Source organism: Sus scrofa, chromosome 13 (assembly GCF_000003025.6).
Source record: "Sus scrofa isolate TJ Tabasco breed Duroc chromosome 13, Sscrofa11.1, whole genome shotgun sequence".
Lineage (NCBI taxonomy): Eukaryota > Metazoa > Chordata > Mammalia > Artiodactyla > Suidae > Sus > Sus scrofa.
The window spans coordinates 130,333,916-130,361,282 of NC_010455.5; the positions used below are offsets into that span (position 1 = coordinate 130,333,916).

At 41.2% G+C, this 27,367-nt stretch overlaps 1 protein-coding gene across 3 annotated transcripts in view; it reads right to left on the minus strand.

The window, feature by feature from the left end:
* Positions 1-27,367, minus strand: part of ATP13A5 (ATPase 13A5) — a 113,861-nt gene that overhangs the window by 27,234 nt on the left and 59,260 nt on the right. For all 3 annotated transcript variants that reach the window (XM_021070060.1, XM_021070061.1, XM_005670077.3), the window contains 11 exons: positions 25,875-25,936; positions 23,455-23,605; positions 20,178-20,264; positions 18,802-18,958; positions 16,532-16,649; positions 13,127-13,251; positions 12,118-12,278; positions 9,181-9,306; positions 7,981-8,060; positions 5,225-5,267; positions 3,267-3,376 (listed from right to left, as the gene is read on the minus strand). In XM_021070060.1, coding sequence (XP_020925719.1) covers positions 3,267-3,376; positions 5,225-5,267; positions 7,981-8,060; positions 9,181-9,306; positions 12,118-12,278; positions 13,127-13,251; positions 16,532-16,649; positions 18,802-18,958; positions 20,178-20,264; positions 23,455-23,605; positions 25,875-25,936 — 1,220 coding nt within the window. The remainder of the gene's footprint in view (positions 1-3,266; positions 3,377-5,224; positions 5,268-7,980; positions 8,061-9,180; positions 9,307-12,117; positions 12,279-13,126; positions 13,252-16,531; positions 16,650-18,801; positions 18,959-20,177; positions 20,265-23,454; positions 23,606-25,874; positions 25,937-27,367) is intronic.

Genomic DNA, 27,367 nt, shown 5'->3' on the forward strand with positions numbered 1-27,367 from the left:
GCTTCCCTTGTCAAGGCAGAAGCGGCAAATCCCCATGGGAGGCAGCCCAGGTGCTCTTGGTTTCCAGTCCTGGTAACATGGACGCCTGTGATGCTCAAAGACTTTCAACAACACACTAGGGACACGAGAAAGAAAACCTAAAAAGCTAAGATAACAACCGTTGCCTCAGGCAAGATGAGAGATGGGCCGGGATGCTTTGGGAGGATGCTTTCCATCAGGTCGCAGAGGCACTGCCTGTGTTTTCAACACAGAGGGTGAAGAAGAAGACCAACCAACCGAGAAGGGGCATGCATGTGAAACCCAGGCTGTTTTCTGATTTTTGTGATTCATCCTTTTCTCTGCAGTTGTGTATATTTCCAGGAAACCCAGATTTTTTGTTTGTTTGTTCCTTTTCCTTTTTAGGGTCCCACCCGTGGCATATGGAAGTTCCCTGGCTAAGGGTCAAATTGGAGCTGCAGCTGCTGCTTATGCCACTGCCATAGCAAAGCAGGATCCTTAACCTACTGAGCAAGGCTAGGGATTGAACCTGCATCTTCATGGATACTAGTTGGATTTGTAACCCACGGAGCCACAATGGGCACTGTCACACAGATTTTTTTTTAAAGTGAAAAAAAACAGAATGGTAAATTATAAAGAATGTTACACACGGACCTCCAGAATTACTGCTATTCCTAATGGCTGTAAGCTTTAAGCAGCTCACTCATTTACCTAATGCATTCCACAAATATTCACTGAATGCTCTGATGTACTATGGTAGGTACAGTGATAGATACAGAAATGGATAAAGTATAGTCCTTGCCCTATAGGAACTGAACTATAACAAGTCAATCATGTTTCAAAGGATAAAAATGAAAACCTGTGGATCTGGACCCATGCACCTAAAACTGTACATACTTCACTGCTCCTCTAGAGGATGTTTTCTCAGGACTAGGCATACATCAAGAATAGCAAGTGTAGGAGTTTCTGTGGTGGCTTAGCATGAGGATGCAGGTTCAATCCCTGGCCTTGCTCAGTGGGTTAAGGATCTGGTGTTGTCATGAGCTGTGGTGTAGGTTGTAGATGTGGCTTGGATCTCATGTTGCTGTGGTATAGGCTGGCAGCTGCAACTCCGATTCAACCCCTAGCTTGGGAGCTTAATGTGCTTTGGGTGTGGCCCTAAAAAAAAAAGGAATAAGAAGGGTAAAATCAGCCTAACACAGCTGAACCACATCTAATTTTTATGAATTTGTGGAATATTAAAGCATAGAGTTACATCTTACTAAGCCATCTGCCACTAGAGAAATGTTACATGCTGATTTGTATTTTAAAACAGTATATTGCATTCATAAATGCACTGGGCCACTCAGGTCACTGCTGTGGCTCGGGTTTAAACCCTGACCCAGGAACCTCCGCATGAAGTAGTGCAGCAGATAAATAAATAAAAATAAATAAATAAATAAATAATTACATGCACTTAATATACAGTAGGGCCTTGTTACTTATCTATTTTTTATATAATAGTGTGTATACATTAATCACAATCTCCTAATTTATCCCTCCTTAAAAATGTAACCCTCCTGTGAAACCTCCCCTCCTGGTTTGAATTATTATACAGAACTCCTGGAACAATGACTGTACTGTTTGGACATTAATTTATTTAAAGCTAATTTATCAGGCAGAATGTTATGTGGTTATATCCACATACATCTCTCTATACCCTTGACTGGAAGGTAAGTCTTCCAGGGCAAGGCTCTGTCTTATTCTTTTTCTTTTTTTAAAGTATAGTTGATTTACAATGTTGTGCCAATTTCTGCGATACAGCAAAGTGACTCTGTTGCATTCTCAATCCACCACAGTTTCAAATACAATATTTAAAAAGTCCACAGCTGCATTGCTGATGGGAAGCATGCCCTGTGGTGAGGGGCCTGAGAACTCTCATTCTGCAGCCATCATGACACCAATCAGGTTCAGGCAATAGTGATAGTAAGGGTAGCGCTTGGAGGGACTCTCCCAAAGACAAATCAGCAAAACATAATGCCTGGCTTGCTAGGGATGAAAAGAGGAAAGAGTTAAAAGCACTCTGAGATTCTGAGCCTCAAAGACAGACTATAAGGGCCAAACGGTCCTCAGAAGCAGAAAACATGGCAGTTAGGAAGGGAAGCTGCTTTGAAGACAGAGGAGGTGATGATGGGCTGAGGGCATGGAAGGACACAGGTACAGGCTCCCAGCACTCAGGGACACATGGCAAGCTCTCTTGCAGCCCCCACGACATATGGAAATTCCCAGGCTAGGGGTCGAGTCGGAGCTACAGCTGCCAGCCTACACCATAGCGATAGCAATGCAGGATCCAAGCCATGTCTTTGACCTAAACCACAGCTCATGGCAATGCTGGTTCCCTGACCCTGACCCGCTGAGTGAGGCCAGGGATTGAACCCACATCCTCATGGATACTAGTCAGATTCATTTCCACTGAGCCCCAAAGGGAACTCCCAGACAGAAACCTTTAGGTGAGTCATTCCTATCAGTTGCTGCCCATTCAGATGTATCAAGGGACATGTCAAAAACTTCATGGTTGTCTTTTTTTTTATAAAAACTTCAAGATTTGGTGATGTCCTCCAGATCTCTGGCTGTGAAGATGGCCTGTAGTTACAGGCCATGGTGTTATAGGAAACAACAGAGGAATAACATCTACAAACAAAATATAAAATCTGATGTTTTACTCCTAACTGCATTTGAATTATGGGTAGAGACATAGTCAGAAATGAGAATGGAGTGGAGGTGAGGGAGTTTTACTGAGAAAATATCAGTTTTTAATTCCTTCCCCTTATCATTGTCAATCCATTGTAAAAGTCTTTGGCACAATCATTTTTGGATATGCACTAATTTGTATTTTGGAGACATAGCACTTTTAGGAAAGCTATCTGATGGAGTGCTCCTTTTCTGCTCCCTCCCCCATCCCCAGCTCCTGAGAGAAAGGCTCCAGTAAGCATCCAACATACAAAATAAAGGGCGGGAGAAGATACACAATCAGTTTTTAATATCAACTCTAGCTTTCAACTGTCCATATGACACAACCATTTATCCTTTCAAGCTCAGCAAAAGTCACTTTTTTTGTTGCTTTTGCCAGGCTTCTCAAGCAGCACTCATGGCCCCCTTCACTGGTGCTCAACAGCACTTTACCCAGGCCTCTGCTGTGACATTTATCATTTTAAATTGTAGTTGAATTCTGCCTGGAGTCAGGTAGTAAGCCCCTCAGTCAGAGGATGGAAGGGGAAGAGGTGGCTTACTTGATGAGATGAGGCACACACTCGATGTTGGCTGTTTTCGAAGTGAAAGGGGAGGCGACGGATGCCTCCTGTTCTGACAGTGATATGCCCGCATGAGCCATTTTCAAAGCCTGGAATGATAAATCTGTGTTACACCCAAGACTCCTCAGGCCAGGCTCTAACTGTCCAAACACTGTGAGGCTATTCTTCATGTTGTAGAGGTGATGACACCACACCCTTCCGCCCTTGGGTCTCTGTTTACTTTATGCTGTCCTTCCACCTGGGTACACAAAGTCACCATTGAAAGAGACACCAACTAAACAATGATCCAGAGGGAAAAGAGTGATGTGTGTGTGTGTGTGTGTGTTTTGTTTGGTTGAGAGGGTGCAGACATGATAAGAAAGTGGAAGGACTCATCCTAAAAGTCCATTAAAAAGGAGCCCCATTTGAATGAGGTTTTTTGGGGGGTCTTTACCATCAGCGTGCCTGCAATTAATAGGCCATCTTCATGAGCTATATGAAAAACTACCTACTCCCCACCTTTTCTAGGTTGTCTGATCCAGCCAACCAACTGACTGCTGAGATGAAGTTTGGGGCATAGAGCATCTTCACTGGAGGCAGGGACCAGATTACACTCATCAGAGAATCATTCCTGGATAGATGTCACCTCACTGAAACATGAGCTAATTCATTTCTTATCAAGACTGGAAAGAAAGAGCACAGAGCAGACCGAGGCCAATACACAAGCCAGAGAGCCCCTGGTCCGATAAGAATTTTAAGAACATAAAAATGAGGTTTTGTTTTTCTGTAGTTCTATAGGGCATGCAAAATACCTGGTTACCGTGGCCTGTATACACCAAATTCATGGTCAATAAATATTAAACGATTTCCTTCTCCCCCCTTTCTCTGGTAGTACTGGGTATCTCTATTATGTCTATTACGCCATCTACTCTATGTTAGGGTTAGTTTTATGCATGATCCTTCCCCCCATCAGATAACAAACTCTTTGGAGGCAGAGACTACATCCTTTATAACATCTGATTGATGTGTTTTCTTCTAAATTTCACATAATTTAATGGAGATTCACTTTAGATCTTGAAGAGCAGACTAATACTAGCTTCTCATGAAGCATGAGGCAGAAAAATTCAGAGGACATCTCTAAGTATGATCATAGTTTTTCACAGAACTTTGAATTAAATATATAAGAGGGAAGCAAAACAAATACCCAGACTTAAGTATCTAATAGGCTTTTGAAATACAAAGTGATTCTCTTCATTTCTTGTGCCACGAGTTAGCTCCTAAAATATTTTCTTATGTATATAAATCTTCAATGGAAGCTACCGTTTCAACCATATCTTCAAAACTCGGATTATAAAGTATACACCACTTTCTATTGTGTCTAAGAAGTAATCTGCAGAAAATTTGTTAATTTAGATTTGCTAGAGTATGTAATAACCAAGTAGGTCTGTCTATGATTTCACTGAATGTAAGAATTTTGGGATAAAGCCACTGTAAAAAGTAACCCTGGAGAAGTCTGGCAGGAATAAATACAATTTACACATAATTCCAATCTTTACCATCAGTTTCAATTTTTTCCTTCACTAAGCCTTTATCAGCTTTGACTTCAGAAAAAAAAAAAAAAGAATTCACCTCTCTGAGGCTCATTTCCTTATTTATAACAGGAGAGATTTAAATCAGCTAGTCTTATAAACTCTCTTTTGGGTCTAAAATATGTGGGCCTATGGAGCCTTTCCTTGTCTTTATTATTCCAAGAGTTGCCAGCAAACGGCTGAAACGATCTATCTCACTTTTCTCTTCACCACATCCAACCCACACTCCAGTAGAAGTGAATATAAACATCAAAATGATCCAGTGATGCAATCCTGACAGAAGAGTGAAGAGTCAGACCCCAGGGATGTGGGGTCCTCAAGAGGGATATTAGTGAACTTCCTGCATTAGAAGAAGTAATTTCTACTCACCCCGCAGTCATTTGCTCCATCTCCACACATGCCTACATAATAACTGCAGGGGAAAGAAAAATGAATAGCTTAATGCCTCACTTGAATAATTTCTATCATAACTAACTCACACTCAACTGCGCGTGTATGTGTGTGTGTGGTGTGTGTGTGTGTCCTGAACACATGTGGAATCAGGCTGAAGGCAAAAGACTTGGAGAGAAATACTCCCAGAGGTATAAGGCCCTGGTATGTTTAAATTGTTTCGATCAATCACGTGGAAATGATGGTGATACTGCCAAGGGCATCCACAAAGATGATCACACACTTCAAAAGAAGTCCTGTTTGATTACCCCCACCAAGGCCAAGTTGAAGTGTGTGCTGTCATAATCATAGAGCTTCCCCCACAACCTAATGCACAGATCATAACCTAGTCCATCTGTGTTTTGGTTGCTGGCTGCTACTGAAAGTTTAGCATGTAGATGCTGGGATGAGAAACATTTGGGAAATGATTTAACAGATCTAACTAGAGACATACACACACACACCCTAGATGATCCGGGAATGAAAATGATATATGCTCCCCATCTATACCAGTTTGATGTGCAAACACAATAGTATAAAGAGTACATTTGAAAGCTGTTGCTAAAGCAAAGGAATTTCTGATGCAATACACACTGACTTCTATTATTAGTAAATACTACATTGTAGATATTGATTAATGGCAATACTATTAAAGGCTCAGTGGTAACTTGCCAAAAAAACATGAAATAACACAGTCAATACAGGGGAAAATGAAGTTCACAGACAATTTCCTTATGACCAGCTGATACATAAGAAATGGCCATCTTTATGGGTCAAATAATGGCCACATATAAACAAAATCATATGGGTCAATCCAATATTTGGGTAGTATATATGAAAATCACCCTATAAACATTGACCTGTTCTCATCTACATGTCAAGACCATGCACATTTGCCAAAAATGGCTTCCTTTCTTCAGGTGTAAAAATACACATCTAGTCTTCATATCACATGAGGAATCTTACATCTTCTAGTGTTGCCTAAATTCGGAACAAGTTCTGAAGGATAGAGGCATGAGAAGCAAGATCTGGAAATTGAGAGGATAACTTATTCTGAGACAGCATGTACCTTCCTTCTTGAATCGATTTCTCTTTAGGGGAACACAGCTTTTCAAAAGTAAGCATTTAAGTTGGCAACATTTCTCAGGAATTTGAGAAGGGTAAAATTACTTTCTTCAGCCAATATCATATAATGACCATGGAAGCAAAATAGTCATTTTAGACACTGGTTACTAACCCAGCCTCAAGGCATTATAGGAGTTAATAAACAGTTTATGAAACTTTCCCAAGAATGCTCGGGCAATAAAAAAAAATTAGTCAAAGGCAGTCTCTTGATTTTAGCTACTATTTATCAGCAATTATATAAGGCTTCATAATTCTCCATCCCTCTTCACTTTCCAGAAATCTGCAGTTTGGAGACTATAACATTCCCAGCAAATAATAAGTAGATTTGGTCCCAGGAAGCACCACTCCACTCTGATGTGACTTGGTCAGCTGTATTTTTTAAGGCAATAAGAAAGGACTTTTCCTGTTTTTACTTTGACCTCTATACCCCAAACAGTAAAAATGCCATTTTATCCCTTTCCTGGAGGTCCTGAAAGTATTCACAAATCTTCTGATAGACTTCTAATAACTCTAGGTGATAACTCATACACTTCCCCATTTTTCCCATTCTGAGCTGTACAAACACCTGTTGTTTCTATTCTCTATATCCAAGTAGGAGATCTTCCTCTAAGATATGCCTTAGGCCACAGAAGGAATGGTCTCCAGGGTAGGCAGCTTCTAAACTGGCCCTCAGTGGTGTCTACCCCCTGGTATTCATGATGTTATACAATGCCCTCCCTTGAGTGTGGACTCAACCTGTAACTTGCTTCCAATGAAGAGAATAAAGTGATGGGATGGGATGTCATTCTTGAGATGAAGGTATGAAAATTTATGACACCTCTCTCTCCCTCTTTTCCTCCCTCCCTCTCTCTCTCCCTCTTTCTCTCTCTCTCTCTCTCCTCTCTCTCTCTCTGACTCTTCTTGCTTGCTCACTGTTATGGAAGGTAGCTTTTTTTTTATTTTAATTTTTTTGTCTTTTTAGGCCCTCACCTGCAGCACATGGAAGTTCCCAGGCTAGGGGTCGAATTGGAGCTGTAGTCATTGACCTGTGAGACAACCATAGCAATATGGGATCCAAGCTGTGTCTGTGAACTACACAGACCACAGTTTATGGCCTCACTGGATCCTTAACCCAATGAATGGGGCCAAGGATCGAACCTACCTCATAGATACTAGGTTCATTACTACTGATCCACGACAGGAACTCTGGAAGCTAGCTTCTTTATAGAATGACCCAATGTGGCAAGGAACTAAGGGTGGCTTCTGCCAGAGAGCCTGTGAAAAACTGAGACTCTTTCTTGTCTAACCACCCACAAAGACCTGAATCCTGCCAACAACACGTGAGTGAGGCTGGTGGCAGATCTTCTCTCCAAGTTCTGAGATGACGGCCACCCTGGCCAACACCTAATTACACCTGTGAGAGATCCAGAGCTGGAAGACTCAGCTAAGCACAACTGGATTCCTGATGCACAGCGATGCAATAAAATAAAAATTTTAAAAAATGGGGTTATTATCAGCCAAGGTGTTTGGGAGTAGTTTGTTACATAGCAATAGATAACAAATACAGTCTCCTTTTATGCAATAACACCTACTTTAATTTCTGAAATTCTTCAATAAGGCTAGATTTCTGCCCCGGAGACATTCTCGCAAAAATGGTTCCATTCACCAGAATCTAAAGAGAAAATACAACCCTTGCAATAAGATTAGAAAGAAGAATAGTTTTTAAATAAAAGAACTGCCATGAAAAATTACTCCTGGCCATCGTTTTATTGTGGTATTGGGGGGGTATTTCATTAGACCAAATCTCAGGAAAGGGGAAAAATGGGACTTTAATATTTAACTTTCACTTTCAGTTCTCCATTACAAGTCATTTACTTTTTTTCCAGGCCATTTTTCCAAGATGGGTAAGCTCTAATGAACACTAGTAACTAAAAAGCTGCAGAGTATATGAGATTAAAATGCCTAAGGAAATACAGTTCTTTTTACCAAGTACCATTTCAATAAGTGCAGACTTAGTAGAGGAAGCAGGAATAGATCAATAGATCAGGAATTGAGAATCAAGGGTCTATTCCTAGCTCTGTCCCAAACTGTGCAAACCTTAGACAAGCCTCAACCTCTCTGAGCCTCAGCTTTCCCATCTTTTCAATGAGGAAATGCACTAATGGTTTTCTAGAAGCCTTGGGGGTCTAGATTCTATGGCTCTTGACTGGTAAAGCAACAGAACTCTCAAGACACAGCTAACAGATGGCTGCTGCCCTGGGCTTGTGCTCCATTTATCTCCTTCCCACTGACAGTGCAGCTCTGCACGACACTATTTTAAAACAGACACACAATGACAAGATAACAAATGCTTTTGAGAATAAACCACGAAGCCTTTGTTTTCTCCTGCTGTAATTTCAGAATCCTGACAGGAAGGGGCACAGAGCTCAGCCTGACAAGAGTTGGTGGCTTTCAGAGAGAAGCTGATCCAAAAAACAGGCAGCATGTTTGGAACTACCTAGAGCTTCCCTCTGCAGGTAATGGAGGGAGACAGGAGGCTGAGGCAGGGGTTGGAGTAGCCACAGGAGCAAGGAAGTATCAGAGCTCAGACTCTGAACAGGAGGCCGGCTGTGCGCATGTGCAGACCAGGTAGGTGCAGGCAGACAGAAACTCCTGAAGGAGCATCACCCTATCTAAGATAACCTTAACTCTAAGATAACCTCAGTGATCATCGCTTTCACTGTTCTCTTACCCTTTTTTATCTCACTAATCTGGGGAGTGAAACTAAACACATCATTCCTCCAAGTACTTACTTTTGGAAGCAAGCTGTTGAAATGCTGAAATATCACTTGGTATGATTTCCCACTCATTGCAAAATGGTAACAGCTCCCTCTTTCTCCATCAGGCACTGAACTGTTTCCAATATTAATGTAGGTTTCCTAAAATAATTGAAAGGGCGTTAATTCTACATTGGCTCTTATGGAATGTTGCTGTTTTCCTACATTCTATGGAAGGACCATGTTACACAACAGTGTGAGGGACCAGCACATACATAATGTGGAATTTACTCATAGAACTTAGACTCATGTGAAGAAGACAGTCAAAATATGCACCCCCCCCCCCATTATATGAATAGAAAATACTTGGCAGCATGAAGCTCCGGATCCTATCCTGGGAGATACTATCTGTGATGGAGTCTAATGAGGAAATCATTCTAAGGTATGGATGAGTGATTCCAAGGAAGGAGAAGAAACAAGCTTCCCTTCTCTTGCTTCTTCTCCTCATGCAACCTTTTATTGCTTAAGATCACTTACCTTTCATTCAAAAATCATGCCCCATGTAAGTGTAATAAAATTCACTGAGTTAAAAAAATATCATGAAGACAGCTGCATAACTCTGTGGATACACAGGAACCATTGAATTGTGCACTTTAAATGGTTGAAATGATATACTGTATGATATATGAATTACATCTCAATAATTTTTTTTTAAAAAAGAAAAAAAAATCATGCCCCAGGTTCTTCCCTGTAGAATAGGTAGACTCATTCTTCAGGGCCTAACCTGATCTCCCCCACCGCACAGGTAACCTCTTCCCTCATGGAGCCCAGATCCTCTTCCACACACTGTGTTCCCGTGCACTGGCACTACTTTTCTGAAACCCTCTCTTCCCTGTCTTTCACCTGGCAGCATACCGCTACCACTGGCCTCTAGTCTCAGCCAGCTAAGCTCCAAGAGAAAACATGTGATGGCCATATAGCACTCATCATGTCAATAGCCGGTAATGGTTTTTCATGCAACATTTCTCAGAAGGTGCTATGTTTGTGTCAGACTCTAAATTCAGATAGTATAAAAGATGAGAACGTTTTCTTTATTAGAGGAAGTCATTTGGGAAAGCATCGTGTATGGAAGAAAAAAATATTTGGATGTGCTAAATTGGGAGGCAAGGTGATACACCCCTCCCCTTCCAACCCCCTTCTAAAATGGCCAACAGAACACTTGCTGTAAAGTGTTCCCTTGGGGCAAGGACAGAGTTCCCCTTGCTTTTCCTGGAAATTGAGGAGAGAAAGTATGGTGGGAGGAAGCCAGAGAAGAAGAAAGCCCGAAACAGTGATGTGACTTCTGGCAATGACAAACCTTCTGGAGAGGTACTAAACTCTTAAATGAATAATGTGAGTAGACTCTTTGTTAAAAATTAGTGAGGATGGATATAGAGAACAGGCTTGTGGTTTTCAAGGGGGAAGGGGATGGGGAAAGGATGGACTGAGAGTTTGGGGTTAGAAGTTGCAAACTAATATGTATAGAATGCATAAAAAACAAGGTCCTACTGTACAGCATAGGGAGCTATAGTCAATATCCAATGATCTAACGTAGGGGAAAAGAATACGAAAAATAATGTGGATATGTATAACTGAATCACTTTGCTGTGCAGCAGAAATTCACACAACATTGTAAATCAACTATACTTCAATAAAATATATTTTTAAAAAATTAATAAGGATTTTTGTTTCATCACTCAGTAAAGTTGAGACAATATGCATTGATGCTGAGGCCAGTGAGTTGGCAAGGCAATCAGCACCAGAAACCCACTGAAAGCAGAGAGAGAGCTGTTAGCTTTCATCACCCACACAATGGATTTGAGCCACGTTAATGCACCTCTTCACAGGGTAGGGGCAGGCACAGCTGTGCAGCTTCTGTGCTGTACAAAGGCCTACTCTACACTGAACAATCTGAAGGGCTGGTCAGCCAGGAGGAAGGGAGCTTTTTTGTAATTTATCACCTGGAGGACCATCTCTTTGAATTCATACAAAGGCAGAGACACTTTGTTTGTAATGAAATGTCAGGTTGAAGCCCATTCTCTTCACATGAAAGAGCTGTCCTGTGGCAAGTGCACAGGAAGCTTGCTACTGAGAGAAGCCCAACATCTGTTCACGTCATGTCACTGTTACTGCACAGTCTAAATGCCTATGGACTGGGTGGAAGTGGGGAGGGGAGAGAATCAAACAGACCTAATTTGATTCCCTGTTCTGCAACTCGCCAGTGTGTGTCCTAGGGAAGCTTATCTCTCTAGTTCTGAGTTTTGTCATTGGTAAAATGAATAGTTAACTCCACTGCATAGGGTAACTAAGGATCAGATGGGAAAATGGATAGAATTCAGTGGTTCTCAGCCACATTTGCACACTGGAATCCCTGGGGGAAGGATTGATACCAGTTCCCAGCCCAGAGACCCTGATTGAATCCGTAGAGTCTCGGCTTTGGAAACTTGAGCATTCTTCTAGGTGATTTCTACATGAAGCCAGGACAAAGGAGCACCAGTGGAAATGCTAAAAGCTTTGCAAACTTTAAAACACTGGCCATGGAGTTCCCGTCGTGGCTCAGTGGTTAACGAATCTGACTAGGAACTGTGAGGTTGCAGGTTCAATCCCTGGCCTTGCTCAGTGGGTTAAGGATCCGGTGTTGCCATGAGCTGTGGTGAAGGTCACAGATGCGGCTCAGATCTTGCATTGCTGTGACTCTGGTGTAGGCCGGCAGCTATAGCTCTGATTAGACCCCTAGCCTGGGAACCTCCATATGCTGCAGGAGCGGCCCTAGAAAAGACAAAACAAACAAACAGACAGACAAACAAAAACACTGGCCAGAGAGGAGGGATTATTACTGTGGTGACGTCTCACACCGAGAGAGGAGGTTACCCAGGGTCAGGGTGGTATTCCATCCGCCCCAGCCCACGGAGGGGTCTCCTAACATTTACTCACATTCTTTCCAGGTTCACATTCTTGGTTTTCTACCAGCTGCCAGGTCACAGAGGCAGGGACAGACTCTTCAGGTTCATTGGCTTCAACAAGGATCACTTGGCTTCCTTGAGGAATCATTTTGGAATTCCTTGCAACAGTAATGGCTGTTTGAAGGTTGTCACCTGGGTGACAAAGAGAGTTTGCTTTGAATAGAAACCTTTCAGCCTCCAGAACTGAGCTCTCCCTCCCCCCAGTGTCCATACCACTTTGTTGGTGCTGTGTGTGTGTGTGTGTGTGTGTGTGTGTGTGCGCGTGTTTGTATTTTGGGAGAATTTATGGCTTTATGCCTTTTTCATAACCATTTATCAAGCCTGTCTGTCCCTATAGTCAAACACTATGCCTGCATCTCGCTCCCATAATAGTGTCATGCCCTTGAACATTGCATATTTCCAAAGCACACACAAAGGAGTAAATAAATATTTAAGTGTTTTATGACTAATCTTCAGGAGACTGACAGCTTTTGGTGGTAAAGGTAATATGGACACAATCTAATAATACAAACTCATTCTTGGAATCTGGATTTCAGTTAAGCAGAGAAAAAAGCACTATGGGAAGGCCATGTAGTGGCCATATGGTTGGATTTGATCATCATGGGCCATGTCAACCCCACAGCCCTGAAGGACAGTCCAGCAGAGTCTCACATGCTTTATATAGAGGTTTCACTGGGGTTCTTGATGAGAACCCTATTTCCATCTTTCAGCATTTGTTATGAACTTACTAGCCCTGCACAGGTCCAGGGTAGGAACAGTGGGCCTTAGCCAAAGAGAATGAGATATGGTCCTTGCCTCCAAAGCTCATAGTTGTGTTGGCGGGAGCTACACAGGTTCCTGGGTAACTGGAGCACAGGGTAACAAACTTGACAGCAAAGCACTTTTCTTTCTGTTTCGATCACATGAACCCACTCAGCTCATGTGGTCTTTTGTTTGTGCCTGGGATGTATTTGATTTGTCAGGTCTCCAGAAACCCATACCTGTAATCATCACGGTTCTGATGCGGGCCTCACTCAGTTCCTTCAAGACTGGTTTGGTTTCCTTTTTCAAGCGATTCTCCATTATGAGAAGTCCCAGAAATGTTAACTCTGACTCCACCTTCTCTCTTTGGATTTGGGAGAAAGTCAGTATTAAAGTATATCCATATAGTCTCAACAGCTGCATTTATCTCTTCTTTTAAAAACTTCTAAGTTTTATCAATGTCATACATGCCCAGGTTTAAAAAATTAGAAAGAATCCCAAAGCTTATAGTAATGAAAACCAATAGTCCTGTCTTCACCCACCTCACCCCTTCTCCTTCCCAGGGGCAACCATTTTTATGCCTTTTAGTTGCTTTTTCCGATTTTCAACTCCATTTTTTCAAACAATGTGTTTATCTTCCAGCTCTTCTGTTGGTTTTAAAAATTTTTTGTTCATCATATGTATTTTTTAATTTTTTGAGCTTGTAAGCATTTCAGTTTATTAGGTATATATTAGGTATATACTGCACACAGGATACCATTGTAATAGTTGAATATGGAATTATTTATTTCGGTCTTTATCTGTAATCTCCAGTAAATACATGACATCAGCCAAGGTTCTGAATAGTTTTCAGAATTTGAAATTGGAGGCTTGGATTCTAACTGGGTTACATTAGCTATGTGGGATCTCTCCTCTAAAATAAAATAAATATTGGGTGTTTTTTAAAAAGTAAATTTTGGGGCCAAGATCTCTTTCTTGATCCTTCTTTGTTCCTGTTTCCATCCAGAGTGGAGTTAAAATGGTAGGGAGAGGAAGAGGGAAGAGAGGGAGACCTAGGGAACTAATCTCATGCCTGCTATCAGTTAATCCCCAAGTTCAGGGTCCGCAGTCTTACCTTCACCTGTATAGTACATGACATATCAGAGTATTGTCCTCTCCTGGGTTCTACAGGTGAACCCACTTTCCTCTCACAAACTCTCTCTGGCATGGTGTAGGCTATTGCTTCTTCTATCCTCTGATTCAGCCTTCATTCTGCCCACCAACTTTACATCTTACAGAAATACATAGAAATCTCTCATCCATAGTTATTGCTTCTCTAGTTTTTCTCTGATATTGTTTCTTTTCTATCACACTAATAGGATTTTGGAAGGAAATAATCACAAGGTCAATAAACATTAAGAGAAAAATCAGAATTGGAATTTGGCAAAAAATAATTCAAACTTGGATAGGAACACAATGAAGAAACACCTCTCTGGAATAGAGTACAAGTACCTACATCCTTCATTCAAAAGTTCAGTCACTAAATCACTACTTCATTTTAGATCTTATATTAGGCGCTTTGGTAAATACTCTGATAATCAAATATGATCTCGGAGAAAGAAACTATATAGAAATCATAAAAGAAAATACACCTCCATACAGAATTTGTTAAATTCCCATCATTTAAACTCAGGACTTTCTGTTATAGATTGGATTAATATGTTCTCATTAACTAGAACTAAAAGAAAGATCCTAACATCTTCTCACCTAATTATCCTGTTCTGGTCTCTGTTTTATGACTCTCTTGTCATTCGCTGATTCCGGGACCTGGGCCTCTTGGGATTCTACAATATTCTAGCAAAATCCTGTGTCTAGGCCTTTGTGCCAACTATTCCTATTGCCTGCAATGTTCCTCCCCGGATATCTGCTTGCCTTGCCGCCTTACTTTACTCAGATTTCTGTTCGAATGTGCCTCCTCAAAGGACTCCCCTGATCAACCCAGGTGAAATGTGCTCTCAGTCATTTTAAAAATCCCTTAGCCTGCTTTATTTTTTTCCTCCAGGAAATGTATCACTCCCAAACAATATTTTATGGATTAACTTTATTACCTGTTTCCCTCAATTGGCATATATGCTTTGTGAGAGCAAGGATTTTCTTCTGAATCCTCAGTACTTGAAGTCAAGCTCAATAGAAATTTGCTAAATGCATGAAGGGGTGGATCTTGATAAAGTATTTCCTCTGTTTTTATTTTTTAATTTTTTCCTAAGTCATCTTAAGATATTCTTCTACTTCCCCTTTATGATACCAGTTTTTTTGAAGTTTTTGATTTCCCTAATTGGTAACATTTGCTAAATATAATTTGATTCTAAAAAAAAAGTCAAAACCCTATTCTTTTACCCTGTTTGAAAATAACAACTATATTCTGAGGAGCATAATGAATAGGCTCCTGTGGTTCTCTGAGAAAATCTGAAATGGTTAGAAATATAGCACGTTTATCCTCATTTTCTTATTTCTTATACTTATAATAATATCTGTCTCACCAGTGACTTTTAAAGAACATCACAGCTGCATTTGTATGTGGCAGCTGGGTAGTGGCTACCCTGCATGTCTAGCAACATAAATCTTTTCTTCACACATGACCTTAACTTTCATGACTAAAATTTGTATCTTAAAAAATAACAAAATCCTGTGTACTATGGGTCTTTATGCTTGCTCAAGAACAGCTAACACCTTGAATGTTAAACCTGAGAGTACTGTTCATATATTCCAAAAATGAGTTTTGTGCTTTTATTTAGAAGATTAAAATGTCACGGCTGAAAGACTTCTTAGAGATCATCCAATCCCACATTTTATAGATGGGGAAATAGATACAACATAAGGAAGGGACAGTGATTACTGATTATATTAGAATAGATGGACTTAGGTTATAAATAGCAATGTGGAACCAAGAATATTCACATCTTATGCAGAAGGGCTAATAATAATTGCAGATAAGTGAGTCTCTACCAGCAATACAAAATCCAAATAAGGGATGTATATATGATTTGTCATTCAGTTTTTTGCAGTATTTCTCTCCTCCTTTGTCATAAACAATTCAAAAAACTTTAAAAAAATTGAGACTCTCAAAAAATAGTCTATAGATTATCCTCTACTGAGAATACTTTTATCCCCTGAATGTAATTAAGAATTCTGAATTCTGTTTCACATAGGGCACTTGATTTGTATTCACAACGTCTCCAAATCTGAGAGAGGTGTACTACTGAGCCCTGAAAGAAGCCAAGTCTAAAGGATTCCAGAGGTTGTTCCAAGTGCCTACTGTATCCTCTCAATCCCTTTGTATGTGGGACAAACCCATCAGTCAGCCACATGATGTTCTGAGGTTGAAAGAGAGTTGGATGTCTTTGATGGGATGATGGAACACAAGGAAGAGATAACTCAGATACCTCACTGGGATTGGGAAGTCAGGAGATCTCAACCACCATCCTTGTTCTGCCACCAAGCAGCACTATCACCTGGGCAAGTCCTCGGTGTGGCTTACAGTTGCCCATCTCCAAATCAGGGGACTGGATAAATGCTTCTCCCTGTCCTAAAGCTTCCCAGTTGATTGACTTGTCCTTCAGTCCATCTCCAGAGCCTGCCCTGGTGCCAATTGTTGAGTTCCTTACCTGGTTAAGCTCTCCACTTCCGAAAACTTCCCCATCTTCAAGGCCTTGTGGGCAAGGGCAATGACACGGAAGCCTTGCACCGTGTAATTCCTCAGCTCCTGTGCAAAATTCTTGGGCACTACCAGCAAAGAAGGGAGAAGTGAATGCAGGTCACACTGAAGGTGGCTCAACTCCTACACAAGACTCTGAAATGCAGTCACTGTATCTTGTTTTAACTTTTTCTTTATAAAGATGCTTTAATAGAAAAACTACAACTTCAGTTAAAGGCCACAAATGGCTTCATTAGTATGTTATTTTGACTCTATCTGAAATAAATGCTGAAGATGTGTTGGTTGTCAACTGAGAGTCACATTGACTGGCTGGATTCAGTAAAGGCAGACTTCAGGACTGTCTACCAAAATGAAATGAGGGAATTTGCTGCTCCTCTACATTTGCAGTTAGCAAATCACAGACCAGATCTGGCCCATTGCTTGTTTTTGTAAATAAAGTTTTATTGGAACACAGCCAAGCCTATTTGTCTGTTTATTATCTATGGCTGCTTTGGGGCTACAAGGCAGGGTTGAGCAGTTGAGACAGAGATGGTGTAGCCCACAAAGCCTAAGATATTTACTCCCTGGCTTTTTGCAGAAAAGTTTGCCAATCCATGCTTTAGAAATTGGATGACCCAATGCCAACATTTGTTTATTTTGACATGGTAATCATAACTGATGTTACCATAGCTATAAAATTTTCATGGTTGTGTATAAAGGTATAAGAAAGAACAGTATAATGAGAGGTGCAGTGACTTAGGTAGTGAACCACCTGAGTTCTAGTCTCTATTCTACTGCCAACAATCTCCTTGACCTTGGGTATGTTAGGTCTGTCTTTTGCACATAAATTTTCCCACCCATAAAATGAGGAGGTTGTAGATTTCTATGTCTTCATTCAGCTCAGACTTTCTGTAATTCTCAAATAATTCTGGGGGTGGGAATCTAATTTCAAGGAAGCTCCTAACTCTCTATTTCTTAAATACAGGAACAACAACAACAAAATCACTGAGTATATTAGCATATGTCAAGGATTAGCAGTTAGGACAATAAGAAAAATTGGAATGGCTACCAGATGAAGAAGGGGTGGCAAATGACACCTGAAAAAAAAAATGACAGCCAAGTAGAGACCATCCATCTGTGAAGGACAGAGTTAACAGAAGCCAGAAAGGAGATCAAAATCAGAAAAAGGAGGACTCCTAAGGTAAAAAAGACTCCATGTAGAGAGAGAAGTTAAAACAATCATTTGCCAAATCTAGAATTCTATGCACAACTTGATGGTGATCAGCAATTGTAAGGAGAATATAGATGAAAATCAGGAGAAAAAAGGCCAATTTTATCCAAATGAATTCATTTGAATGCAACAATATTCTTATAAATCTGGGCTGCAGCTTCGAGAGTGTATATGTTTATAAGACTAAGAAACAATTCAAATCAGCTCAAAATCTTGCCCAGAAAGATGAAATTGCTGTGAAAATGATCAATTACCTTGCTCTGATACCATCTAATTGACTCTAATCACTCTTTTTCCCCTAAAAGATTCATCTCTTTTAGATGATGATATTCTCCTTCCATTGATCTGTCTGAGGCCCCATGGATGGTGCCAGCCCCTAGGAGGTGAAAGAGCATCCCTGTCTGCTGAATTAGCCTAGTGCTAGACCTGTCTCTTTAGTTGTTTCTGAATGTTTCTCATTCTCACCTTCCCTGGTTCTCTGACCCCCATGTAGCTCCCTGTTCAGTCCTGATGCTTGTTTCACACCTCCTTTCCTGATGCCCCATTGTGGTTGGGCTTTTCTGCCTGGACCACAACCTGATATTAACTCTGCCTCTGCTTTGAAATTATCACTTCTGCCTTAGCAGATCTACTGAGCCCACTTCCCCCCACCGAGAAAACAACCAACTCCCCATTCATTAGTTTAGGTTGGTTGGCTCTGTGTGTTTGAGCTTTTCTTTCTTTCTTTCTTTTTTTTTTCTTGTCTTTTTAGGGCTGCACTTGTGGTATATGGAAGTTCTCAGGCTAGGGATCGAATTGGAGCTGCACGGCAGCCACAGCAATGCCAGATCTGAGCCACCTCTTGGACCTACACCGAAGCTCATGACAAAGCCAGATCCTTAACCCACTGAGTGAGGCCAGGGATCAAACCTGAGTCCCCATGGTTACCAATTGGGTTAGTTGCCGCTGAGCCAAAATGGGAACTCCAGCTTTTCAAGTATTTACCTCTTGAAAGGGAAAAGTGATAGTACCTGTTTCAGAACTACAGAACCTGGCCAGCATCTCCGGGGCACCCTTCATGTAGACATGGAAGTGATCCTCCCCTGCCAGCTGGGCCACCACAGACATCCTCTGCAGGCTGGAGGAGAATGGAAACTGGCGCACAATGGTGATAGCTTCCACAGGACTCTGAAAGTGCACAGGGAGAGGGGGGGCTTAAGAAGCTATTAAGTGAGATTTAGTAGATGCTCATCAACAAACAAGGTTTACTCTGCAGTGAGCCCGGTGACAACACGAAATGGTATATTATCACAACATGGATATTTTTCTGGCTGCGTCTAAGGGGATTCCCTCATCAAGTTGTCTGGTGTTAATGAAAAAATGCTGCCTGCTGTATCAGTAAACAAAGGATGTTGCAGCCATCCAGCCATCACATTACAAGAGCCCCTAAGGTGAGTCCTGAGGGAACTCAGGATAGAAACAGGCTACCCGCTATCAAGCAGCCAGCTGCTGCAATCAACCATCCACCCACGCACAGCCCTGCCACAGTGCACCTGAGAAAACTCAGGATAAGAAAGCGCAGGATACTGGTCCCAGATAGGTGAGGTATATATCAAAGAAGAGATTTCAGTGGGTCCAGAATCTTGCATCTTCCCATACGCAGAAAAGCACAAAATTCCCTAATTTGAGATATCTGGTTTTCTTTCATTAATATTTAAGTATTCTTTAAGTAATCTTTTGATGTTCTGACTACCTGGTCTTTGTTGCAAAAATTCCTATATATCCTGGATCCTCCCTTACCTCTTACCTCTTAGAACGATCTGAGATCTGAGATGCTGTGTCCCAAGCTTAAGTCCTCATTGTTGCCCACTGAATAAGATATAATTCTCAATGTTTAGGTTATGCCTTTTTTTTTTTTTTTTTTTTTTTCAGTCAACACTGGCCTCGAGACCCTTCCCTTGGATGCCTGGAGAAATCCTAATTATCTTCCAGGCCAAGTTTACTGATCACTTCCTCTGTAGTATTTCTCTCCTAGAAATGGTGTTTACTCCCACCTCTGGACACCTGCTGCTCTTTCTTCAGTCTTTATTGTAGCACTTGGCACAGTGTATTGCATTTGCACCTGTATTGATTTTTCTATCAGCCCACAGTTTTCTCCAACATACAGACCAATATGCTTAGTTTTGAAACCTTTTATCCCTTAGCACCTAATGCAGGACTTGAACATACATAGGTATTCTGCGAGTGTTGGTTGAATAAATTAATGGATAAATTCAGGAATGAAGGAGTTAGCAAACCAGCTATGGATACCTTTAGGATAAGGCAAAATCACAGGAATATAAAAATACGTAAAAGGGGAATTTCACCAGTTTTAAAGGGAAAGATTTATAGAATTGAAAGATCATACCTGACTGGCTTTTGGTCCTGGTTTTATTATTATGTTTGAAGCTGATATCCCAAATTTGCAGTGGTCTTCATTGCAATCTTCCATTATCTGTTTTAAAATGAAAACATTCCTAAGATTCTTTAGAGAAAAATAAGAAGAAAGAAATCTCTCTCATTTGCATAGCACTTTAATCTTGTCAAAGCCCTTTCACATATTTTCTCTTCTAGGCCAATTATCTTAATACCATCCTTGTCAAATTTCTGTTGTGTTGATTTATATTAAAGACCTTCTTGTAAAATGTCAAAAAGCCAGAATTATTGTGACTGCACTTTAAGGAGTAGTTGATGGAAGAAGCGCTAACTACAGCCCACTGGTTCTTCCTAAAAGGCATGTCTAGTAAATGGATGAGGGTTTAAGTGGAGATTTGCTCTCCAATATTCTTCAGCACATTAGCTCTCAGGTGACTAAGGATTGAGTCCTGAGATAAACACGTAACCATTTCTTATGCTCCATCTATGCTACTAGCCTAATTGGTTAGCCAGAGAGTTACATGTTAGCTGCTAGCAAATTAGAAAGCGCATTTGAAAATAGTTTGTATTCTTTGGATGTTACAAGAGTAGAAGTTACACCATCTGAGAAACCACTATTAAGCTAAAATATGGGAAAGGCAGCCAAATTTATAAACAGTAGAAGTCAGAAAATAGGAGACAACATCTCATCTGGTTTCTGCTCTGTCCCTTACATGTTCAGCCTTGGGGACATCATTTCTCCGAATCTCGATTTCTCCTGAAAAATATTCTGACATCCTTCCTAAGAAGTGTTATCATTCTTATAGTCTATAAAGACATTTTCCCTCCCCCTTATGTTTAGTGAAAGTTTCCTAACAGTCAAAAGGTATATAGCTAGAGACTTTCTCATTCAGCTTTAAACTCGATGAACAATCTTGCACTTTTAGTCTTTGTCTGGGGTGGATAAACTGCTCTTAAAGACAGTTCTTACAGAGCTAATACCATAGACAGATTTATGACCCCACACAAGACCCCAACTTGTATGTTGTTTGTACAAATATATCAAGCCTCCTCTGATGGAGGAGGGGGGCACTGTTAGACCCAGGATCAAAGTCACATAGAACAATAATGACCATGTGTAACTCATCACTGTGTCAGCACTGTGTCAGATACTGGTAAGGATATTGCTTATAATAATTACACAGATTCCTCTCCATTAAGATCCAGGAAAGTGATGTCAGTCTTATCTTCATATCAAGTATTTCTCCACAGCAAGTGCTCGAAGTTTAGCTTACTGATAACAGAAATGTCCCTGTTTACCAGGTTTCCCCTCTTATTACTTTGGCCTCTAGAAGGCTATAATTTTCCTATACTAAATCTTTCAATTAGCTGCTTTGTCAGGTGTTCTTCAAGTCCCCACAATCATTTGTTTTCATTCCTTTACAACTCTGTTTAAATGCTGTCCTGTATTTTATATGTCATTGTCAGGAGCTTTAGAACAAAGGAGTTAATTAACTATTGAATGAATGAAAAGCCTCCATTGTTTGAGCACTTTACAATGCACACAGCCCCTTCAGCCTCACAGTCTCAAAGCTCCAGAAGTGAGGCATTATTATCCAAATGTACAGATGATGTAACAGACCCTGAGTCCTCTTTTGGATTTGGGGTCAGGTGGGGAGAGAAAGGTGGAGTCCAGAGGTTTCCCCACTGTGTCCTGATGGTCACCAGGAGGGGCTTGTACTTTTTCGTTTGTTTGTTTGTTTGTTTTTAGGGCTGTAAGTGCATCATACGGAAGTTCCTAGGCTCTGGGTCAAATCTGAGCTGCAGTTGTGGGCCTAAGCCACAGCCACAGCAGCGAGAGATCCGAGCTGAGTCTACAACCTACACCACAGCTCACAGCAATGACATACCCTTAACCCACTGAGCAGGATCAGAGATTGAACCTGCATCCTCATGGATGTTAGTAGGGTTCGTAATCCACTGAGCCACAACTGGAACATCAAGGCAAGGGGCTTGTACTTTTCTACTCAGCCAGGAAATTGAACCCATTGGATTGAAGGATCTCCAGTTGAGTGTCCAGACCTATACTGTCTAATATAATAGCTACCAGATACCTGTGGCTATTTAAAGTTAAATTAGTTAAAATAAATAAAATTTAAAATTCTGGAGCTCCCGTTGTGGCTCAGAAGTTAATGAACCTGACTAGGATCCATGAGGATGTGGGTTTGATCCCTGTCCTCTCTCAGTGGGTCAGGGTCAGGTATCTGGCATTGCCCTGAGCTGTGGTGTACGTCACAGACATGGCTTAGGTCCCACATTGCTGTAGCTGTGGTGTAAGCTGGCAGCCATAGCTCTGATTCGACCCATAGCCTGGGAAATTCCATATGCCATGGGTGTGGCCCTAAAAAAAAGAAGGCAAAAATTCTGTTCTTCAGATGTATACCTACATTTCATATGTTCAATAGGAAATGTGGCTAATGGCTACTGTGTTGAATAGCACTGCTTTAAACCAGTAATTCTCTGAGGGTGTTTTGTGCCATGTTTTGGCCAGTCAGGGTTTTTGTGGTGAAATGGGTTTAGTAAATATTACATATCACATCCCCTCTTGAATATTTACAATGCACCACAGTGTATTGAAGAAATCCTGTATGAGGCACTTCAAGGCCTCTCCAAGGAGATAAAACTCAAAAAGTCTCTGGCAAAGATAAAAATTTCCAGACCCTTATTGCCCCTTCCGTCCCAGTGCAATTGTGACAGAATTCCCAAGCCTCTCCTGAACAACTTAGCCCATTCCTTCCTGGCCACTACTAGGAAAGGTATTTGGCCCACTCTTCAGCCAGGTGTATTATAAGACGTCTCCTCTCTGTTTTGCCCCTGGGCTATAGAAATTGGCAGGACCACACACTTGGGATCAGCTCTTCCTGATTATTAGAAGGTCATCCTGCTGGCTTAGCAGCATTTCATATCTCAATAAACTCTTCTTTCTCCCCACCTCCCTATGATGGAAAATTCTTTTTCCAACCCACATGCATGGGGCACAATACAGTTAAGAAATTAAATTTGTTTAATTTACCAAATTTATTTGATCATGGAACCCTATCTCATGTTGCACTCATTAATGGAGTGTTTTGGAGCAGAGGTTGGGGAATTCAGGTAGGATCAGACCTACACTTATGTATTGTTATGAATCATCTCTGGGTTGCATTCAAAGTTAGAAAAGCCTTGGCCCTCCCAGTAAGTATGTCTTCAAGTTTTCCTCATTCAGTTGAACCAAGAAACTATTGCCTTACCCAGAAGGTGCTCTCAAACATTTTGAGGTCCAGTGGGTCTCCCTGGATGGTCCCATTGAGGAGGATCAGAGAGTGGCAGCTGGCCATGGCTGCACACAGTGGGCTCCAGGGCAGAGCCTTGCCTGAGGAAAAGCTGTGGACTTCCTGGAAACTGGTAGAGAAGATAACAGTGAGTAGAGGTCGTCAACGAAATGATTTTGCACACTCTGTCCCTAAATCATACTAACATAGGCTTCAATAATACCTAAGCCCTATGCTCAAAACCTTCAATGGCTCCCTATGCCCTGTATGATAAATACCAAGTACTAGGGCCTTTGGTCAAGTTGTCTGCAGCCAGCCCAGATAGTGGCAGAACTTCTAGAAGACGCATTGTGGGAAGGCTCAAAGTTGACATCTGCAAACTCTGCAAAGCTGCCTTAGAAAGCCATACAATCTAGGCAAGAAGTTTCCAGGCTAATGGGGTAGCAGTGGTGGAAAGGAAGCTTACATGCTGGTTCCTTTTTCTTTTAAGAAAAAGCAGGCATCGACTCAGAAACAGTTCTCACCAGTGGGCCCTTTGGCCTTTACCCCTATTTCCTGAAACTCCTGCCATGGACATCCAGCCTCTAAAACTCACTTCTCTCTTTTGACTGTAGACTGGCTTGGCTTACCTTCTCACCGCCCATCTTAGAGCAGAATAATAATTATATTTACTCGTTTCAACTTCTCCCAAAGTTTTGAGTACTAGGAGCAAAGGAAGGAGAGAAGGGAAGGAAACTGTAAACATCCCTTTTCCCTCTCATTGCTCTGGACAACAAAGGCCCTGAGTTTGGACAAAGGCCCTGGCCTGGGTGTCTGAACAGCCAGAAGCAGAAGAACATGAATAGGGCTAGAACTCAGGCAGTTCATTGACACCCAGCCTGGGTGTCCTCTGCAACATCGCACTGCCTGGCACTCTTCCTGTCCCTACCTCTACTCTGGGCTAGCATTTATGTGATTGCCCTCTTTGCTCACTAGTGTCAGCTTTTAAAAAAATGTATTTCTTTTTTTGTTAGTTGATTTACGATGGTGTGCCAATTTCTGCTGTACAACAAAGTGACCCAATCAAATATATATATACATTCCCTTTCTTAAATTATCTTCTGTCGTGGTCCTTCCCAAGAGATTTGATATGGTTCCCTGGGCTGTACAGTAGACTTCATTGCTTATGCATTCTAAATGTACCACTGCCCCCCCCCCCTTTTACTGTCTTTTTGCCTTTTCTAGGGCTGCCTCCAGCGGCATATGGAGGCTCCCAGGCTAGGGGTATAATCAGAGCTGTAGTTGCGGGCCTACGCCAGAGCCACAGCAACACGGGATCCAAGCCATGTCTTCGACCTACACCACAGCTCACAGCAACGCGGGATTGTTAACCCACTGAGCAAGGCCAGGGATCGAACCTGCAACCTCATGTTTCCTAGTCAGATTCGTTAACCACTGCACCACGATGGGAACTCCAACTACTGCCACTTTTTAAACCATGTCTGTAAAAATTCTAGCCATATCCCCTTCAAAACATGCCTCAAATGCTATCTCCTCTAGGTGGTATCCCTTTGTCCATTCATTCTCAAAAACAATTTCTGCCTTTTATCCATTATGTTATTATAAACATTAGGACTGTGTTTTTTTTTTTAATCAAGTATTCAGTTATGTCTTCTCTGTCATCTTATCTCTGCTTTAATCATAATTCTTTTCCAGGCCTGTGTGGTGCACTCATTGAAAGTGGGTACATTTGTACCTTTTAGCCCACTGGAGTGTGAATCCATGAGAGGGACATGGAGGTCTTCCTTTCTGGATTTCCCACCTCATAAGCCACTCTGGAAGTCTATGCAATTTTTAATTAAGCACAGTCCTGATTTCATTCTTTGCTTTTCTGTTTTATTCATTCAACTCCCTAATTGCCCACCTTATTCTTTTGTTTGTTTGTTTTGCTTTTTTAAGGCCACACCTGGGGCACATAGAATTTCCCAGGCTAGGGGTCAGATTGGAGCCATAGCTGCCAGCCTACACCACAGCCACAGCAACTCAGCATCCAAGCTGCATTTGCCACCTACACTGCAGCTCACGGCAATGCTGGATCCTTAACCTACTGATCGAGGCCAGGGCTTGAACCTACGTCCTCATGAGTAGGGTTGGGTTTGTTACTACTAAGCCACAATAGGAACTCCTCATTTACTTATTCTATTCCATTTTTCATGTGGTGGTTAAAGACCTGCTTTCCCTGTCTGATTCTGAACTTAGAACTCATTTAAATTAACAAGTTAGGCAAATGAGGAACTGGTATCAACCAATGATTAAATATATTTTATGTGCGATTGATCCCTCAGCACTGGAAGGATAGGTTGGAGTGTCACCGGAATAGCCACACCAGTAACACATTCCCTCTTTGCTAAAGTGCCTACCAGCTGTCAGCAGCAGGGACAGTCCCCCAGAGGTCCAGCCCATCTTCTGTAAGAGTCCCAGTCTGGAAAATAATTAGAATGGGTTTTAGCAGAAGATTTAGAGATTTTCATTAGATCATGATTTTTCACAAAAAATAAGATCCCAAGAAATTAAAGTTCATCTAGTTGTCCCAAGCAGATATTTCTTACATCAAATAAGTTTATATTTTATTTTTATTGAGGTACAGTTGATGTACCATATTATATGTTACAGGTGTGCAATATAATGATGCACAATTTTTAAAGGTTATATTCCATTTGTACTTATTATAAAATACTGGCCAAGGCCTTATTGGTAAGCACCAAATTTTGAATCGGAGAAGAGTACCTGAAAGAAAGATCCAGAAGATGACAAATGACTCCAAAAGACCATGCCGAAAATTAGGTGAATCAAATCACTAATTATTATAGCATGCAAGTGTTTTGTTTGTGTTTGTTTATTATGGTTTGTGACCATTGTTAAATGAGAGGGACAGTTAATGGAAATCCAACAAGGACCAACTCCGATTTGACTTTTTAATCGGCACTTGTTGTTTTTCTAAAGCAGAGCTTGGAATTTTTTTTTCCTCTGTAAGACTATCTAGTTCACAGTTTGCCATCTGGTTCACAGTTATTTCCTAAAAATATGGGTGACAGGGTGTCTGTCCAGGTTGATCATGAAATGTTAATAGAGGGCTTTGAGACTCTAGGGAGAAGTGAAGTGCTAATAATAAATATTAATTAACACCCAAGAATGGGTTTTACTGTGCGATCCAGAAGAAAATGGTTGAGAGATTTAATTTGCTGTAATGATGGGAAAGACTTTGTCAGTTACTGTAACAGAGAAAGCAAAATGGAAGTGAGTACTATCACAGCACTTTTCATTTGCTCATCGCCTCACACTCAGTTATTAATTGCAGATCCTGCATCTTTACTCAGGAGGCCAAGTGCATTAGGTCTGCTGACAGCACTGTCAAGGTGGAGCGGAGCATTGCCCAAGGCCAGGGAATAGTCTTTCTAACACTGACACCCAGGTCTCTGATGCTCTGTAGAAGACACTAAAGTTTCTAGTTTTCTATCAAATGGTGCTTTCTATCACCACAGCACATCACATTAATATCATGCTTTAGAGTGAAGTGCTGACAATGATTTTGAGTCTTACAACTGCATAAACAGAGCAGAGGCCTTCTCAGGTTAGAGGGGAAATGAGTAATCAGAGACCAGAAGCTTGTAGGGTGGAGAGAAAGAACCAGAATCCAGTTCCTCTGGAGACTCGGCAAAGCATGTAGAAAGACATAAGCCCATAATGGGCTCCTGGATTAAGAAGTCAGGAATATTGGATTCATTAATTTATTTGGACTTCGTGGAGAGCTACAGAGCTTTGTGCTAGTCGTTGAAGAACTGCAATAGCAAAAATAAACAAACAAACAAAACACTATCTGCTTCATTTCCCTCTGCATTTTATAAGGACCTCA